Source organism: Diadema antillarum, unplaced genomic scaffold, assembly GCF_040938485.1.
Source record: "Diadema antillarum isolate AM-2024a unplaced genomic scaffold, OU_Dant_1.0 seq00000565_RagTag, whole genome shotgun sequence".
NCBI classification, from domain to species: Eukaryota; Metazoa; Echinodermata; class Echinoidea; order Diadematoida; family Diadematidae; genus Diadema; species Diadema antillarum.
This window is the reverse complement of record NW_027271504.1, coordinates 1,170,969-1,189,187: the sequence shown is the minus strand read 5'-3', so window position 1 is coordinate 1,189,187 and position 18,219 is coordinate 1,170,969. Positions and strand designations below refer to the sequence as shown.

The following is an 18,219-nucleotide window of genomic DNA, read 5'->3' as shown; positions in this document are numbered from 1 at the left end:
GAGTTATCAAGAAAAATGAGAAAATCCTATTGAAACAAGAGCTGGGAATGGTCAAAATTCAGATTCTTTCCTCCAAATTCAGAATGGTTGGGAGGTCTGGATATCTCATAGTACTACCTCCCTGACAAACTACAGTATACATGTTGTGTTTGTGCCATCTAAGGTACACCTCAAAAGTTGTTGGTTTTCTTTTCCACAAATACTGTGACAAGAATGAATTTGGGTCAATCAAAGCTGTGCTCGAATGAAAACTACCAATACTGACCCTGGGGTCTTTCAAAAAAAGTGAAACGTGACTTGAGTGTACTAACTTAATCTGACTATCGTTCAATATTGTAATACAAGCACTGGACCAGCCTTAACAACTGGCACCAGTACACTTTGTATTCCCTTTCTTTTGTCTGATCATGCTTCACTTGAAACTAAAGCCAAATTTAAATTTGGATTGAGTGAATGCAGCAATAATAGAACACGTCAGTGAAAGTTTGGGGAATATCAGGAAATAGATTTGAAAGTTATGAATTTTTAAAGTATCAGTGCCGTCATCACTGGATAAGGAGACTACTACACTTCATAACGTTATTATAGACAACAATACACGTGTATATGAAAGTAAAACATTTTCATTTTTCTAGCATAATGAAAGAGTACTTGGCTTACCTCTTTCAGAAAGCATGGTGAATAGTATTACCCATAATGTATGTCGGTAATAAGTCAATGAAATGTGTCCTTTCATGAAAAATTAGATTTTGTGGAATTCTCCTTATATTTTCTTTATATCATTGTCCAAAATGACATTAAGTACCGTAGTAGTCTTCTTATCCAGCAATGACAGTACTGAAACCTTAAAATTGATGACTTTTGAAATGATTGACTGATTTCCCTCTAATATTAAGTGATGTCTTCTACCAATATTGTTGCTTTCATGCAATCCACAATGATATTTGTCCATTGGTTTCAGATATGAGCAGAAAGAAGAGAAAGAAGGCACACATAAACTTACTGTCATCAAACACGCATATTACACTTGTCACGCAGTTGGTCATCGTGACGCTCTTGACAAAATAGTGTACAAACGTACTCAAACTATACAGCGATTACAGTGTTCTATCTTTTATTAACACTATACCTAGATTATAATACAATGCACGCAGGATCAAAAGAAATATTGTGTACCTGTATGCACACAGGCATGGGCAATTATCGGGAGATGTCAATGTCACACAGACAAGGGTTAATTTTGCAACAAAGCTGACTACAAGTTCGACTCAAGAGAATAATCCCAATCAAATTAAGTGAAACGGACAAAGAAAGTTGCAATGATTACAGACTGATCATCAGCCAATCCAACTCTAACAAGAAAACTAGAATATGACTTGTGGCTTGTGACTATCTGACATCACTATGAAAAGAAAGGCTTTGAATATGGAATGTTTGGGGCTTTGGGGAACAGTTGTACAGTATGAGTTGCCTACATGTAGGTTGTTCAACAATGAGCATCATACACATGTATCAAGATATGACACGTTTAACATATTTTATGGCCTCAGTTTAAAACCTGCCTCAGTAGCCTATCAAAGTGTATGTACAATCTACACACACATGCTCAACATACAACTTACAGACTGTATGTGCAACAACATGTATGATGACCCTAACTGAGTACAGTTTTTGCTCCTTTTAAAAGTTCTGATGAAAAGACATATTTTAAGTATGGTATCAATCTCTACTTTTGTGTCACTCAAAAGAGGTTGAATTCATCAAAAGGCCTCATTCGTGTCAGGAAAGTTTGTACAAGCAATCCACATGGAGTTGCATGCCGTCATTTTGTTTTTTTTCAAGTCCTTGCATTACTCCGCGTGGATCTCGGTCGTCCACTCTGGTGGTCACTCCTGACACTGGTTGCACTCCTTGAAGCACCCCCCTTCATATTACGATATGTACTCGTCGTACCCGACCCGCCACCCCCAGCCGTTGTCGCGGAGGCAGATCGCTTGACGGCACTGTGGCTGTACACGGGCGACAAGCCCATCACATCAGACTCGGCAGTCGAGGAGGTGGTCAGCGAAGTGGTGGAGATGCCGACCTTTGGATTGACCATTGACCTCAGCATCTGCACGATGGCGATGGGCGAGACGTTCATCTTGAGGAGACTCATGACGATCCTTTGTGGGGAAAAGATGATGCATACTGGTACATCACATAAAAGTTAGAATATGCCATACAATTGTTTCACTCTGCTGAAAAGAGTCTAGTTTCTCCCACTAGGCAGGTGGCTATGAAGCAGCACATGTTTTATCTTGACCTTTAGCCCCATGACCTATACACTGTAGGGAAGTAATGCCAGAGGTACAGTAGCAATTGATAATTGACTACAACATATTTTAGTGGCTAAAGTTTTTCAGGTGACTGCTCTTTCACTGGCTAGTTAGTTTCTGTTCAGGATATCATCCTAATAACATCATGCTCTGTATCACCAAATGGTGAATTCATAAAGTCATCATGGCGATTAGTAAAGATATCAAAATAGTTAAAACTCTTAATTCAGGGGCAGATATAACCCCAGACACAAAACTGGAATATCAACGTCAACTGAAGTATGGGTGACTGAAAGATGCATTTACAGACACAAAAATATCTCTCAGCCACTTGGTCATCTCACGCTGCAAACTCTTGCGGCAGTCAGATAAATGTCAAAATTTGAATTTGACGTACATTGTATCAGAATCAAATATCTTGCAAAGAGAAGGAAAAAATATTGCTTCAAAGGGTACTGCACTCAAGAAATCTAACAAAAGGAACTTGAAAATGTGGATGATTTTGTGGAGTCCTGGAAGTATTTTACAAAATTCATGCTCCACTAAACAACATATTGCAAAAGACAATGACTTACTAGGAGTCTGGAAATATCACATTTTGTAAAACATACTCCTAACTTGCAAAATTATAGACAGGCAATGTTCACTGAAATTGGCAGAGTGTGAAATATCAATCGCACCAAAGTTTCTTCTCTGAACAGTGCTTTACCTGAAAACAGCGGGGCTCATCTCCACACCAGCCAGGCTGCAGAGGTCGTAAAGATCCTGCTCGTCCTTGTTGAGCGCATCCTTTGCCCTCTTGCCCGGGATGGCGTACTTGTGTGACTGGGTGGTACGGTGGGTTGATGTCATTTTATCTGCAAACAATGCAGCAAACTTCTTGTAATGAAAGTCCACAAATATGTCCTGCTCAAAAACGGTTCAATAATTTTTTTCCCCCAAGACTTCAAGACTTGAACTATGAAAACCCTCCGCAAAGCCTTGCTCATATCCTAAACATCTAAACTATTTGTTCAACCCACGCATGTTTAATTTTCAGGAAGTGCACACTCAAATTTGATGATTTTAATTCCATACAAAAGTGTCCTTTCTGAAAAATGTTATATTTGTTTGGTACTCTGAAGAATGTGTGTTTTAATCCTTATTACATTGTATGTTAATAGCAGGTGCAAATAGTTGTCTATCATTTACATCTGACTTAGATGCTTTTCTCCATTTAGTCAAATGTCCTCTCAGAATGGTAACTGCATATCAATGAATATGAGAATTTGAGATGTGTACATAACAAACTTACAGTACATAAGTTATTACAAAGTGAGTAATATCTATCAAATACACTCTAGAATCATACTTTCCCCCATCATTTATAGCATTCTTTTTTTTTCTCTTTACGTATTGATTGAATGAAAAATTTCAGAAAATGAAGTGATGAACATTCAGCATTCTTTGCTTTCTGTTAGTACGATGTACTTTAACACTAGTACATCATTATGATGTAAATCACGCATTGAATATTTCAGAGTCTGTCTGTTAGCTGTAGACATCTGTATGGATTTACAGAATTCAATCATTTCGGAAAGGACAATTGTTTTTACACCTTTACCCTATCCATGGATTAAAAACAATTAAAATGAATGAAAACACACAGTAGCCAAAATTTCTGCACAAGCACACATAAACACAATGGTTATGTATCAAACATCCCCCCCCCAAAAAAAAACCCTCTACATAATTATATACAGTAAGACTGTACTTGTAAAGTATGTTGTACTGTACTGTAGAAGTATACCCCCCCCCTCCAAAAAACAAAAAAACAAAATATACTGGGCATGTAATGTACAATGTAAAATCTGAAGTGACTAAAAGTACCTGCAATATAAAGTTACAAATGTAGGTCAATTTGCATTGCACAAAAATTGAATTGAGTATCCTGCCTTCATCGAAGCCCCACTGCCTTGACAACCATAAAACCATTAAGAAGAAAAGCCCTCTATACCTCTGCTGAAACTGTTCCTGAACAATTTTGGACATATTTTTAAACATGTTTGACTATGAACATGCAGAAATAGCTATATTACACATAGAAAATGCCCCAATCACAAACAAATAGAATGTATGTGCAAGTAGGCCCTACAGCAGTGACTGAATAATTAAATGATTCTGTCACTTCTACTTGCTCATACAGTTAAATATCAAATAAATGTAATACATGAATAGTTTTACAAGTTGCTTATTCAGTGTCTAACATATTCATAATGAATGTGAAAAAAAAAATGGTTTGAATTTCAAAATAAGAAGAGTCAGATCTAGCTAATTTACCCCATCACACCACACTTGGAGCATACCATGTCAATATGAACACTGCATGAACATATCCTTCTATAGGGTTTGATAGTGTAATGCAATATTGATAATCAGGAAAATCACAAGTAGAAGTATCACTTATTACTACAGCGCTTAAAGGGTGCACGCATCGGCAGGGTACCATGTGTATCATGGCTGTTCGGGTACATAGTACCGGTAACGAAAATGTACATTTGGGATTAAGCACCATAAGCTATGAAAATAATGATAACGAAGAGACGAAAAACAAACTAGTAAACAAACTAACCTCGTATCCAACTTAACTAAACACAGTTCAAATACACATCTGCCTCCAAATTGTGAACAAGACACACGACTGTGAAATTCATGTGTATTCTTATCTACCTATACATAGGGAGGGAGTGCCAATCTTGAGGTACATGTATAGTTGGGTGTCAAACACATCGACATCCTAATGTTTTTCTATCAATAGATCTAGATACCTGCCGGTAGGTACTTAAAATATCTCACAATTTGCCTGAAATTTTACTCACATGGTATGTAAAGAAAATACTCTAAATTCACAAGCGTGCATTGAAAATGCAATTAGCGGTACACACTCTGTACAAGATATAGATGTTCTAACTGCTTCAAACGCATGGGTTGTGATTTTGACGTGCTCAGTTGTGCCGTAAAAGTGTATTTTGAAACCAACACCTCTTCCCTCTACTGACAATACGTGTGAAATACACGTAATGCTTTTTCTATGTGCATTTATAATCTACGGTATCATTGTTTTGCTGTTGATCTTGTTTATTATTGGGTTTTTCAGTAATATTTGGACACATCTTCAAATCCCCAGTGAAAAACTGCAAAACCACTGGCACTGTGCGCGTGTAATCACATGCATGAAAGTTCGTTCTTTACGCACAATGCCATATATAGAGGGGTTGTCGGTTTCAATGTTATGTACAGTGTTGATGTGTTGGACACATACTAGAGTAAGAGCCCCAATTTTCGGACACTTAAGCTTTTTTGCAATATTTATTCAACTCAAATAATACTCTACAAAATTATATCTATAATAATGTATGTTAAATACATCAACCTAATTTTTCCCAATATTTATTTTGTTAAACAGATCATGAAATTTCACAAAACCCCCAAATATCATCACCTTGTCAATTCCCCAAAATTCGGACACATGCGCAATGTCAATATGCATACAAGGCCGCTGAAAAATCAGCGCGCGCCATACATTGTTGGCGCAAGGTCGCATCGGGGATGTTGCGGCGCCCGTTCGTGTCCAAATTTTGGGGACTCTGCACTTGCATTCAGCCCCTGTACATTAATTCACTGCATCGGCACGTACGGAGATTTTGCTTTTCTTTTGTGTTTTTGAGGATACCATCACACTCTGAGCTTGCGATAACCGAAAAATCTCGCGATGGAACGGCGTAATTTTTCAATTTTTAGCGTTTTTTCGGCGACCCCTATTCTTCACATGGGACCTATTAATTCGCGCGCACTTTGGAAAAGTTGTGGCGATTCCGCGTTTTTGACGGCAAAATTTGGGATTTTAGATGGATTTTTGGAGGTGAATCAGGCACTTTCCTGTGGTGAACGAGTGTGCTAGTATGTGAAACGATGTGATATGCTTGTGTTGTGACAGTCGACTTTGCTGCCTTGTGATAAGTGGTACGTTTCCGGACATTGGAGGCCGGCCGAAAATTGGGGTTCTTACTCTTTACCATTCCATTTCAAGCCGCATGAAGAAAATGCATCGCACACACTGATATTTTCTTCGCGCGTAGTGGTCGATTCATGAGCAGCTTGCATTTTCACAGACAGCCAATGGCACTTACTGTAGCTTAGGAGTAAAGGTTTAGTACCGGTAATAAAAAACAGCACCATGGTTCAACCTCCATGCCATCCAGGCTGTGCCATGAAAAAAAGAAAAAAAAATCTATTCAATGAAACTACCCAGGCCTTAGTCACGCACTAGAAACTGTTGGTTGGTTACAAAACAAACAAACAAACAAACCAGATCTTCTACTGTGATAACGTAGACCTCTAAATTTTCATGAAATTGATTTAGGCCTAGATCTAACTAGATCTAGATTCTATTAAATTTTCTAGGCGGCCTAACGCGTTAAATTTAAAAAAAAAAATGTAGGAGCCAAAGTGATCTTCGGATTGAAAACAGTTGAGAAGCACATCATTGTTTTAAGGTGGGTCTAGTATAACTACATTGTAGACAAGAGTCAGTCTTGCTATTTTTATTTACATTTCATTAGGGCCTGAAAACTGGAGCTGTACACAGTCAGATGCCGTGTACGGGTGTAGCACCGAGAACGTTGAACCAACTTCATTTATAACAGGTGGGACTGAAAGAAGGTGGTCTAATTGGGAAAAATTCTACATCAAATCTGACTTGAAGTTTGACAAAAGTACTTAATTGACGTACAAAATATGATTCATAGAGCAATTATCGGTATTACCTGATATCCAAATAGCGTTCACGGGTTTTCAGAGAGAGATAATCAACAGTCGAAAAAGCTGCGAAATTCGTTCTCCTATCAAACTTAGCGCCATTTTGTCCTCGTTCAGTAATATTGCTTGATTACTTTAAAGAACTTACGTTAAAAACCAACTAACACTCATATCTGTAGCTTTGAGTATCTTGACCTTTCTTTTATGAGCATATTCAAATTTTCTGATACCATAAAATATTTATCATGGACATATTATTCTCTCATGTATTTACATATTACGATTGGACACCGCCTTTCCACGCGAATGTTAATGGTAATGGTATCCTCGTCAATGCAACATACGTGTCCCATGTCGGTCAGTCGTGCAACGATTAACTGCATGAAAATTGCTACACACATTCTACGTTCTTTTGCTTGAAATTCAAGCAAGATGGCCGCAGAAAATAAAGTAGGGGCGCCAGAAAACTTCAGGGGGTGGCTTTACAAATGGACGAACTACATCAAAGGTTATCAGAGGAGATGGTTTGTACTGTCGAATGGTCTGCTCTCCTATTACAGGTGAGTCCATTTGTTAAACACTGACTGTCATGTCAGTCAGTGACGAGTGTCTATAATGTTGAATGTTATTGTTGATAATATAGTATCAACCAAATACTGACCAAGGGCCAGGCCAAACCCAAGGAAATTAACTTGTGGGAGACAGTGCAATTTGTGTATTAATGAAGTATTTATTGCAATCAGCTAGAGACTAGGACCATTTAGGTTTATATCAGGTGCAAAGTCACAAGCTGAAGCACAAGCTGACAGTCTCAAAATCAAAATGTCGGCGCTGGTCAACTGCTTGTGTACTTTCGCACCCCATCTGTTTGTTAATTACATCTCCAAACATGCACATAGTGACATACTCGCCCTAGTTATTCAGTAACCTAAAATACTTGCATCTGAGACTCCAAAGTTGAATAGAAATTAAGTTTTCACACTTTAGTGTTTACAAGTGTTGGAAAATCTTTGGAAAAATCTCAATTGCTGGAATTGCTGCTCTGTACACAAGCACAGACTCCGTATGAATATGTCGTCGTTCAGTGCATGTAACGGTTGGTCGATTTTGGTTGGAATGTAGAGACCCAGCGTTTTTTTCTATGGTATCATTGAAAAGCTTAATTTTTTTCCCCTTTTCCTCAGCCAAGTCTTGCATTAGCGGTTGCGGTTGTAGGGTGGCACATCCTATTACCGGACGCTTTTCTTTGTGGCTTTGAATTCCGTACTCATAGAATGAAATATCGGCTAAAAATAACGGCACTTATTTACAGACTCATGGAAATTACGAATTCAGCCAACTTATTTCAATTCTTCGTTCCAGTTTTTAGAAAATATGCTTCAAACATACCCCTCTAAAAATAGTGGTTTTTTGCGCTTTGCAAAATCGCATTGTATTACCGGACGCGATTTTCGTAATCGAATAATCGAGGTCTTTCGCACCTAATCCTTGCACCAGAATCACAATTCACTCCACAAGTCACCGTACACATTCTCGCCGAGCGGATGACACACACAAAAAAATCAGCAAACGAGGCTCAAATTTCGTATTTTACAGTAAAATATCTGTCTTGACCATTTCGAACAGTTCACGCAATAGATCGACAACTGGTTAGAGTATATGTGATTTGTCTATGGGAGCTGCACGCGCGGGTGATGAGTTGCGTGCCCCTTAGCGCACAACTATTCCGCATCGTTCGCGTTTGAGGACGATAGCTGCAACTTTCCGACATTGATCAGTGAACTTTTGGTTCTAATAGAATCTTCAGCATTTTTCCTGTATGTGAGTGGGATTTCATAGAATTTCAGTCACGAAATGTGATTCAAACATGCATAAATATCAACTATGATGAGGTGCGGGTCACTCAACTATAAATTTGAGGTAAATTGTGAATTTTTTCGTGTTTTTACATTTTTATGTGGCGTTTTTTTTTGCGATTTCGGTCCACACAAAGTTCTGTGAGGCTAATTACGAAGTCTCGCGCGTACAGAATGTCATTAGTACGCAAAAATGTGCGTGTCCGGTAATACCATGCGTCCGGTAATACCATGCTTGCCCCTACATGTATGGAGGTGTATCCTATTACCGAACAATTTTTATTTAATTTCTCCAGACGGGCAACATTATGCTTCAAGTTAGCTAAAGATCTCCCAGAAGATAATTAAAATTCTGATAGATTTAGCTGTGTCAGTATTATTTGAAAACTAAGCCATGCACTTTACAAAATCTGTATTTCAAATAACCCTTCCACAAAAACCTTGTCTTTTTACCGACGCAAATCGTATTGTATTTACCGAACATGCCCCCTCTGTATGGGGAAATTTAGGCATTGCATTTTCGGTCAGTGTTATCAACGCAGAATAACAAAAATCAACATTTCAGCGATTTTTACTAAAATTTTCTGTTTTTTGCTGCAGTTTAGCAATTTTCTGCACCGGCCTCCCTTGGGAGATAACAGCGCGTGCGTAGTGCAATGGATGCGCGCGTATACGAGTTGTTTTAACGGGCTTCCATTGCAAAATGTACGCGTTCGGTAATAGGATACTGTTCGGTAATAGGATACCTGCCTATACAGTAGCTAATTCATACATGTAGCCATTGAGTGCATGTGGGACTGGGAGTGTTATGCTGCTACTTACCAGTGGTATATCCTTCTCTTTCTTTTCATAATTCTATCTTTCCTTCTTTCATTTTCAGGTATGGTTATTCTTAAATTTCCCCATCCTATCAATCATTTCTTTGTGGTTTTCCTCTTCTAACTTCCTCAATTTCGTAATTCACTGTATTTTGTGCCTAATTGTTCCTTATTTCCTTGATGGGTTGTTTTTTCATTCTAACTACAGTTGTACAAGGGTCTTTTGTCTACTATCCTCATTACATCTTTTTCTTATACAAATGTGTTGTTCTTATGGATCTTTTTCTTTATTTCATTTTCAACCTGTAAAATTCTTTTTTTTTCCCTTCCTATTCATCTTTGCTTTCATCCAGTTTTGATTCATCTCTCAATCTATTATTCTACTTAGTGCTTTTCTGTTTTCAATCTACATTTTTTTTTTTTTTTACAGTAATTGCTTTCCTCTTTTCTTTTCAAACATATCCATCTCTCCCTTGCTCTCCCTTTAATGCAAGTTTCTCTTCTTGCTTTCCTGCCATCATCTTTTAATGTACCGGTACTCTCTATTTGGTAAACCTCCTGAGTAAACCTTTTGTTTATTTTTTTTTCTAATATCGACTAGGTTCAACTTTTTGATACAGTGTACATCTTTTCTTCATTTGCTTTCCCCCTTTTCCTAGCCTTTCCGTTTGTATTCTTTCACCCCTGTCTTATGCACTTGTCAATGTAATGACTCACCCCACTACCCCCGGACATGGGTGCGTCATTTCCTCGTTTGGTCCGTCAAATTTGTGACCCAGGTGTGCGTCATTTTACCAGCTATGTCCGTCAAATTTTTGACCGAGAGGTGCGTCAAAATCCCATCATTGTCGTCAAATTTTTGACCAAGGGGTGCGTCATGGTACGTCACTTGGCTATGGAAAATAACACGCATTATTCTGAACCGAGGGGTGCGTCATGGTACATGCACTTGGCTATGGAAAACTGCACGCATTTTTGCACGCTACCAGTACCGGATACACGTTGGGCGTACGTACCGCGAGTGAATTTCCAGTGAGCGCTTTCCCGCGGCAAGTGAAAATCAAAGTCGGGAAGCGTTTTGGAGTAGGCCTAAGAGGGAAAAATGCTTGCCCGAATCTGGCAAGCAAATGATTTAAAAGCCACCCTTTCTCCTCACATTTTCTTTCCAACAAACTCATGAAATCACGCATACTCAATCTCAAGCCAGACGGACTGTTTAGCGATATAACGATTTCAACCTCACAGTACTAAATAGTAAAATCAAAGATCGTATACGGAATTCCGTATACGATCTTTGGTATACCGTTGCGTGGTGCGTACTGCGCGTACCTGCAGTATAGTAGCAGCCAAGTCGAGTGTTAGTGGTGCGCGACTCGCTCGCTAACGCTGTGCAATTCGCAAGTGAGCAGCGTGCTCGTTATTCCTCATCGAACGTACATCGTCCATGTGTTGCATTCAACCGGACTAGAAATGGCCGCGCACATACAGCGCATCTGCAGACGTCATGGCCAGGTACCTAGGTGACTATGGATTGCATGCACATACATTCTGAATATCGTAGCAGCCGCAGAGTGATGTACGGTGAATGACGGTATGGTGCTTACAGGGCCAGGGTAAGGGAAACTTATCGAAACTTTGACAAATTGTGTTTACGAACCGAAAGAAAATGAAATTGCGTGACTAAAAGCGTATGCAAAAATCCTTTCAGTATTTACGGGGTGCGTCAAATATACCGAGGATGTCCGTCAAGAAAGTGACCTAGGTGTTCGTCAAAAACCCCGTGTTGTCCGTCAAAAAAGTGACTGTGGTGTTCGTCAAAAACCCCGTGTGGTCCGTCAAAAAGTGACTGTGGGGGTGCGTCAAAAACCCCGTGTGGTCAGTCAAAAAATGACCATGACGCACCCATGTCCGGGGGTAGTGGGGTGCGTCATTACATTGACAAGTGCATTATAACCACATTTTTCACGATCTTTTTTCATTCACATACACACAGACACACACACAGACACACACACACACACTTTTTTGTCAATATTATTTTCTTTCTGTTTCATACAAACAGTAATGAATCAATACCGTGTACAAATTATTCAGTTGCAAAATGATACACATTTCATTATGACAACATAAATTTCACATTGTCAATATGATAATGAATGAAAAAGAAAGACTTTTATATCTATCTCACAAAACACACACACACCCTCACACACACTCCTTCATGGCTCACACACACACACCTAAATCAATCGCTACCGCGACTAATTACAAGCTGAGAGAAATATCCTGTGGAAAAAGTATTATCTTTTTAAAGACACCATAGAAGAGCTTGCCCTGGTCACTATGAGGTGGCTACATTCAGATCAATTGTGGCGCTCGCTGCCGTGATGCCGTGAACATGTGTTTTGTACACTGTGCTGCACTGTCTGCTTCTGTGCAACGCAGTTATTGCAAAGCGAGTAGCTGCGATCGTCATTATTCCGAGAAGTAGAAAATTGTAAAAATCCTAAAAATTCCATTTCTACTGGACTTGAATCTCACTCAAATGCAAATATATGAGGCCGTTGGATATTTAGAGCACTGAGCTTGTGCATGTTTGGAGGACAATTGAGAAACAGGTGCGAAAGTACACTAGCGCCGACAATGTCTGATGGCTGATGCGATGCTTGATTGATGATCGATCATCACTGTCAAATTTTATCATTAACATTGGGCAATCAGTGATCATGATATTGATAACACTAAGGGTAGGAAGCTACTCTACACACAATTGACACTTCCTAGCTTCCCCTTGGTAAAATGGGTAGGAATACAGGGCCTAACGCAAGCCGGTATATAATCCGACTACAACATCGTCCAAGATTCGACTGCCTGCTACATGTACAGCAGAAACCTACAATAGTATTATGCTTTTGCGCATGGCTGAATCTTGGGATGTGACACTATGGGAAAAACCTTTGTGCCGTATAGTAAGTCTACTTTTACTACTCATTGACCACCTATTTTTAGATCGACCACCCTCGTGAAATGGCTTTCTCGCATATAAAATCAAAAGTACATGTGAGATGGGGCGCAATACGCCGGAATATTCGAGCATGAATACATATTGTACAAATCAAGAAAAAATTAGGGGGGATACAGGTAAATAGCCTCAGGAAACGGGAGGAAAAATAAATTGAAGAAAATCCTTATTAGTAATACACATAATTATTGTTAACATGTATTTGCCCATTCACTGGGTTTACATGCTTTTCAATTGGAAAATTGGCAATTGATCAAAATGATGAGCTTGCGCCTGTGTACAGTAAAAGATGTCAATTGTGTTTGTCGCCAATAATTTTGCATGTACGGTATATGAGTCAATAATCTGAGCCTGGGATATGAATCTGCGGTATTTCTACCTCGCATGGAATGAAATTAAGGTGAAAGTGAGGGACATTTTGTAAGATGCAAGGTATTCAGTAAAAAAGTGTTCGATGAGTAGTAGGTCCAAGTAACTATCAACATGTAATTGCAGTCGGTTACAATGTGTGTCTGGGAGTAAGTGGAGTGTCACTGAAGTGATGCAGACACTGTGACTAGACATCTATTACCTGGTTCTAATACTTTAATAGATGGTCTACACTATCCAGCTGATTACATACACCATGTGTACACCATTGTAATTGCAAGTAAGTTTACATGTTTTTAGTTTCTTCTGAGAATGCATTAGACTTTTTCACAAATAACACTGTAGAACCCCTGTTGTGTATCGTGCTCATGATAGCTGCAGCATTTTTCTCTATTCCCTGGACTTGGATAAAGATGGCATTAAAATGATATCCATTTCATTACTTCAATGCAACACATTTTCTTTAACAGAAATCAGGCAGAAATGTCTCATACCTGTCGAGGAACCATCAACCTCGCCGGAGCTTACATAGATACGGAGGACTCGTGCAACTTTGTGATATCCAGCGGGGCACAGACATTCCACCTGAAGGCAGCGTCGGAGGTAGAGCGCCAGCGCTGGGTGACGGCGCTTGAGCTAGCCAAAGCCAAAGCAATCCAGATGATGGAGGAAGATTCAGGTATGAAGCTCTCTCTTTCTAGTGGCTTTGTGTTCCCAAAGTTTACAGAGCATACCATTGTATGAGCTATGTACAGAAAAGTTGCAATCCCAGCTCAGTATATAAAATTGCTTTTTAAATTCATATTATGTGGTCCTGCAAGTCATGTTAAGTTTGAACCTAATGGTACTAAAATCTTACTAACACTAATATGATAATAAAAAAGGAAAAATAAATTCTATTTGTAGCCCACATCAGTTGACTGTTGCACATTTTTTTTTTAACCCATTCGCAACTGAACGGCCCAAAACCGCCCAAAACCACCTGTCTTATTACTCCCTAAAATGCCCGAAACTGCCCATCGTAAAAAAAAACCCCAAAATGTTTGTATGCTTTACCATTTTCTGTGTTTTCATATAGAAAATATAATTATGTAATTTCACTAGTCAAAAGTCAACTTAAGTATGTCAGAATTACTTCTGTGACACACCATTCTCTTGAAACATAGTACAAATTGTATGTAATAGACAAAAATGACCATGCACTGAGCTAAATTGTATTCTAAGTCATTAATAGAAAGTTGTTGAAATGGGAGCAATATTGCTGTACCTTCTGTGGAACCATAGACCATTATGTACAGAATCTTCGGTTGCTAAAGGGTTAAAGAATTGAGCGCATGATGCAGAAGTGCAAAAATACCATTGGCTCAGATCAGCTAATGTACAGTACAGCTCACCATCCTGTCAAGTTAGTTGTTCATAAACTCTGTTGTTTGCACTGTCATCTTTGTGAGAAAATTCACTTGTTTTAAGTCTTTGTAACTTGGGGATGGGGATTGTGTAAAGGGAGTTTATCCCATTAAAAGTGTTACCTACATTTCCAGCTTTTTTGAAACAATCTTCAGGTAAACTGTAACCAATTTCTACACCTTTGGTGAGAAGTTACCATATTTTTTTTTTTTTTTTTTTTTTAGTAGTCATCAAGCATCTGCCCCCATTTTAACAAGTTATTTACACTGTAGGTTTCTATTTGAAGTTATCACTTAGCAATTTACTTTTGTGAATTTCAGGAAAAAGTTTCTGGACAAATGCAGGAAGAGGTCCAGGTGTTCCATTTGAAAGAAAGATGTGCAATAATCTTGTACATTGCAATTTCATAAAGAATATGGGAAATTACATACATTTTTCTGGTGCAAGGAATCTAGCCCATGCTATGTAGGACACTAGTGTACACATGCCATTGGAATCACATCAGCCGACAATGTACAATGTAACTCGATCTTCAGTGTATTTTCCCCCCTTTATGAAGTAGCTAAATATTTTGCTTTGCCATTGCTGCCTCAACTTTTTTTTTTTTAATGACATTACATGTATTGTATCTAATCTAGTTTCATTTGTCTTCGCAACTCAAAATGCCATGCATACCGCCCTGCAATTTTCTGTTTTCATTCCTTTGATGTGAGGTACTTGAAATTTTAAACAATTTATGATTTTTTTTTTTCTTGAGCATGTAAATAGTTTGAATTTTAGTTTATAATACAGGCAGATGAGTTCATGTTGGTCATGCACTCACAAGGGTTTGTGATAGAATGCCACTGATATAAATGATAAAGTATATACAGAATGACACAAGCAATGTTGAATCCAAATATTTACTTTTCTTTTGTAATTTTTATGAATGATTCATCAACAGACATTGGACATGACCCGACACCATTAATTTGATTGAAACTTGATAAACTTAAATGCCATGGGCAGATATTAAAAAAGAAAAAAAAAATGTCATTATAAATCTAGCTCCTTATCAAAATTTGCAAAAGACCCATCAAATGGCAGAAGCTTTTACACCTCAAACATTATGCTATGCTTATGCAGCCACTCTCAGTCCAGAAACATGGGTTACCTTGAAACAGACAACTTAAAAGCTTTTAGTCATTGTTTTGACTCTTAAAAATCCATTAACCAGTTGTACTCTTTGGCAATACTAAGTAAACTGTACTTCATGAAGACCAACTGGAAGTAAAGCTTTTAATGCTAAATTTATTTTGTTGGAGGGTGGGGGATAAGAAGTACTGGTACATGTAATATGTGTATCTTGAACAGGGGATTATTGTTATTATTTATATAGTTATTATTATTATTATTATTATCATTATCATTATTAACATTATCATTATTATTATAATGTAGGTTTCCATAGCAATGCTTGGAAACCTAAAACCATGTTGGCTATTGAAAGAGAATATTGAGTTCAAGTCACTGTGGTTACTGTACATGCTGGTAGGCAATTCCAGAAGTGAAACAAGGAAAAACATTGAAAATATGTGGGGGGCGGGGGGGGGGGGGGGGGGGGGGTGGGGAAGGGGAGGGGGTCCTTCAATGAAATTGCAGGCAGTGATGGATCTTTTGTATGATATCTTGAAGTTATGAGAGAGCTGTGGCACTGTATACTGCAGAGTAATACCAGTAGAGTTACGTACATTGTACTGTATCTGGAAAAGTCTTAGTGCTTTAATACTGTGATCTGCTGGGAGCCCACTGCCTGTACATGTGGGACAAACAGTCTTACAGCTGTACGTGGCAAGCATGGTGCCAGTTGGGTGGCTCTGTGGGAATGGACCAGCTAAGAGTGTGGTGTCTGAGAGTGCTTGCGTTCACCCTGTTCCCGGGATATGACAGATCGACGTCCCTGGCTCAGTCCCCAGCGGGACAGAGTGAATCGTGCTGCTGTGATGGGGATTGTGCACAAAGTATGTGATTTGTAGATTATGACTTTGTATGTGGTCAGTGCTTGATTTTGCTTTTCCCTTGTGTTCACCAGTTGTGACACAGTGTACACATACATTTTGTAAGTAGAGTAGGTACATGTATGAGGGTGTTTACTGGAGTAGACTGGTACACATACACTTGCATGGCTGTGAGTATCTTGCATAAGGATGCTTGTTTGTATGAATCAACTGTAGTTTTACTGAGTTTGTATCAAATGCTGAGACTGCCATACATATGTTTTTAGATACCTCTACCTGTAATGTATCCTCTGTGAATCAGGAAGCCATCTAGTACTGTATGGTGTGCACTTCTGCCAGAAAGCTTACCTTGTGCCCATTGAATCATGCCAGCTCATAGAGAGAGAGAAAAGTTTTGTTTGCATTATATTGTGGGTGTGCTGAAAATGTGATGTGATATGTTAATATGATTCCTTGAACAATTTGTCATATAATACACACACATGTAAATGATTTTTGCTGTACAGAAATGACTGGCCTAGATTTTTGTTGATTTGTGCATTTGTTCCTCAGCTCTCCTAGCCAACTTTTATAAGGTAATATTTTGTCATGTAATGTTACTCTCTGCTAGGTAAATCATCCTGGTTGTATTGTACATGTACAGTGTACATACTGTAGGCCTCAGGTATCAAAAACTACATGTAAAAGGGATTAGGCAAATAAGGACTTCAGAACCAGAGTATTCAAATTCTGTTTAGATATTTTCAATTGGCCTGATTTTGCATTTTCTGATCATTCAAGAATTTGACAAATTGTGGATAATATTTTGAAGGTATCGAACTCAAGTATGTGGTGTAAATTATGCAGGTGCTGTTTTGTTGGGCACGTGGGTGACATGTGATGTTTTTCTGGACAAATGTGACCCATGTCTGACCTTTGATTTCCTGCCAGTTTTTATTTGCTCTGGTGTCTCCTAATGGGATGTTTGCCATATTTGGAAACTCTCCCCATTTCTGTGAACATTTATGGATACATAATCTCAAACAGTCATTTCAAAGAATTCAGTCGGGAAACTGAGATGCTACAGATTTGTTTGACCCAGGTTCAATATTGGTTTTGCACTTATACAAGTACATTAATGTATACACTGTAGCTACATATGTACATCATACAAACTGTACCTTCCTGATGTTGAATAGCTTGTGTAGTTTCTTTGAAGCCTCAAGTTTACATTCAATCTTGGTTTTATTCTATAATTTGTAGTTCTCTCCCTAGTCATATTAGGTCTTAGTTATTTTTTTTTTCTCTTTTTAAAAAGAGTTTTAAAATACACTGAAGATCATGCTAAAGTACATTCATGTACATATACCTTTACATGTATGTCATTGAATGGAAAGATTATTAAACATCAAGCAAGAGGAAAAAGTGAAGTTACAGTATGCTTATTATTATGTATATATATATATATATATATTTTTTTTTTTTTTTTTTTTTTTTGGGGGGGGGGGGGGATTTTAATAACCGATGCATAAGATCTTAAGTCTGTCAGTTGGGACACATACAATTTGAACATGCATCACGGCAGTGAAAAACGCTGCCTGTGATTGCACGAAGAATGGAAACATTTTAGAGTAAACAGCGGCTGGTTTCTATGGC

General features: G+C 38.4%; 2 protein-coding genes across 3 annotated transcripts in view; one reads left to right on the top strand and one right to left on the bottom strand.

Moving 5' to 3' along the window:
* Window positions 1–1,837: 1,837 nt before the first annotated feature.
* Window positions 1,838–7,227, bottom strand: LOC139735151 (uncharacterized). Its single transcript, XM_071645912.1, has 3 exons — window positions 7,124–7,227; window positions 3,028–3,175; window positions 1,838–2,165 (listed from the first exon to the last, which is right to left on the bottom strand). Exons 2-3 carry the CDS (start codon window positions 3,168–3,170, stop codon window positions 1,838–1,840), a joined length of 471 nt encoding a protein of 156 aa, XP_071502013.1. The 5' UTR covers window positions 3,171–3,175; window positions 7,124–7,227.
* Window positions 7,228–7,464: 237 nt separating this feature from the next.
* Window positions 7,465–18,219, top strand: part of LOC139735178 (oxysterol-binding protein 1-like) — a 113,039-nt gene continuing 102,284 nt past the window's right edge. For both annotated transcript variants that reach the window (XM_071645938.1, XM_071645937.1), the window contains exons 1-2: window positions 7,465–7,675; window positions 13,651–13,859. In XM_071645938.1, the coding sequence (XP_071502039.1) occupies window positions 7,548–7,675; window positions 13,651–13,859 (337 nt within the window). In that variant the 5' untranslated portion in view covers window positions 7,465–7,547. The remainder of the gene's footprint in view (window positions 7,676–13,650; window positions 13,860–18,219) is intronic.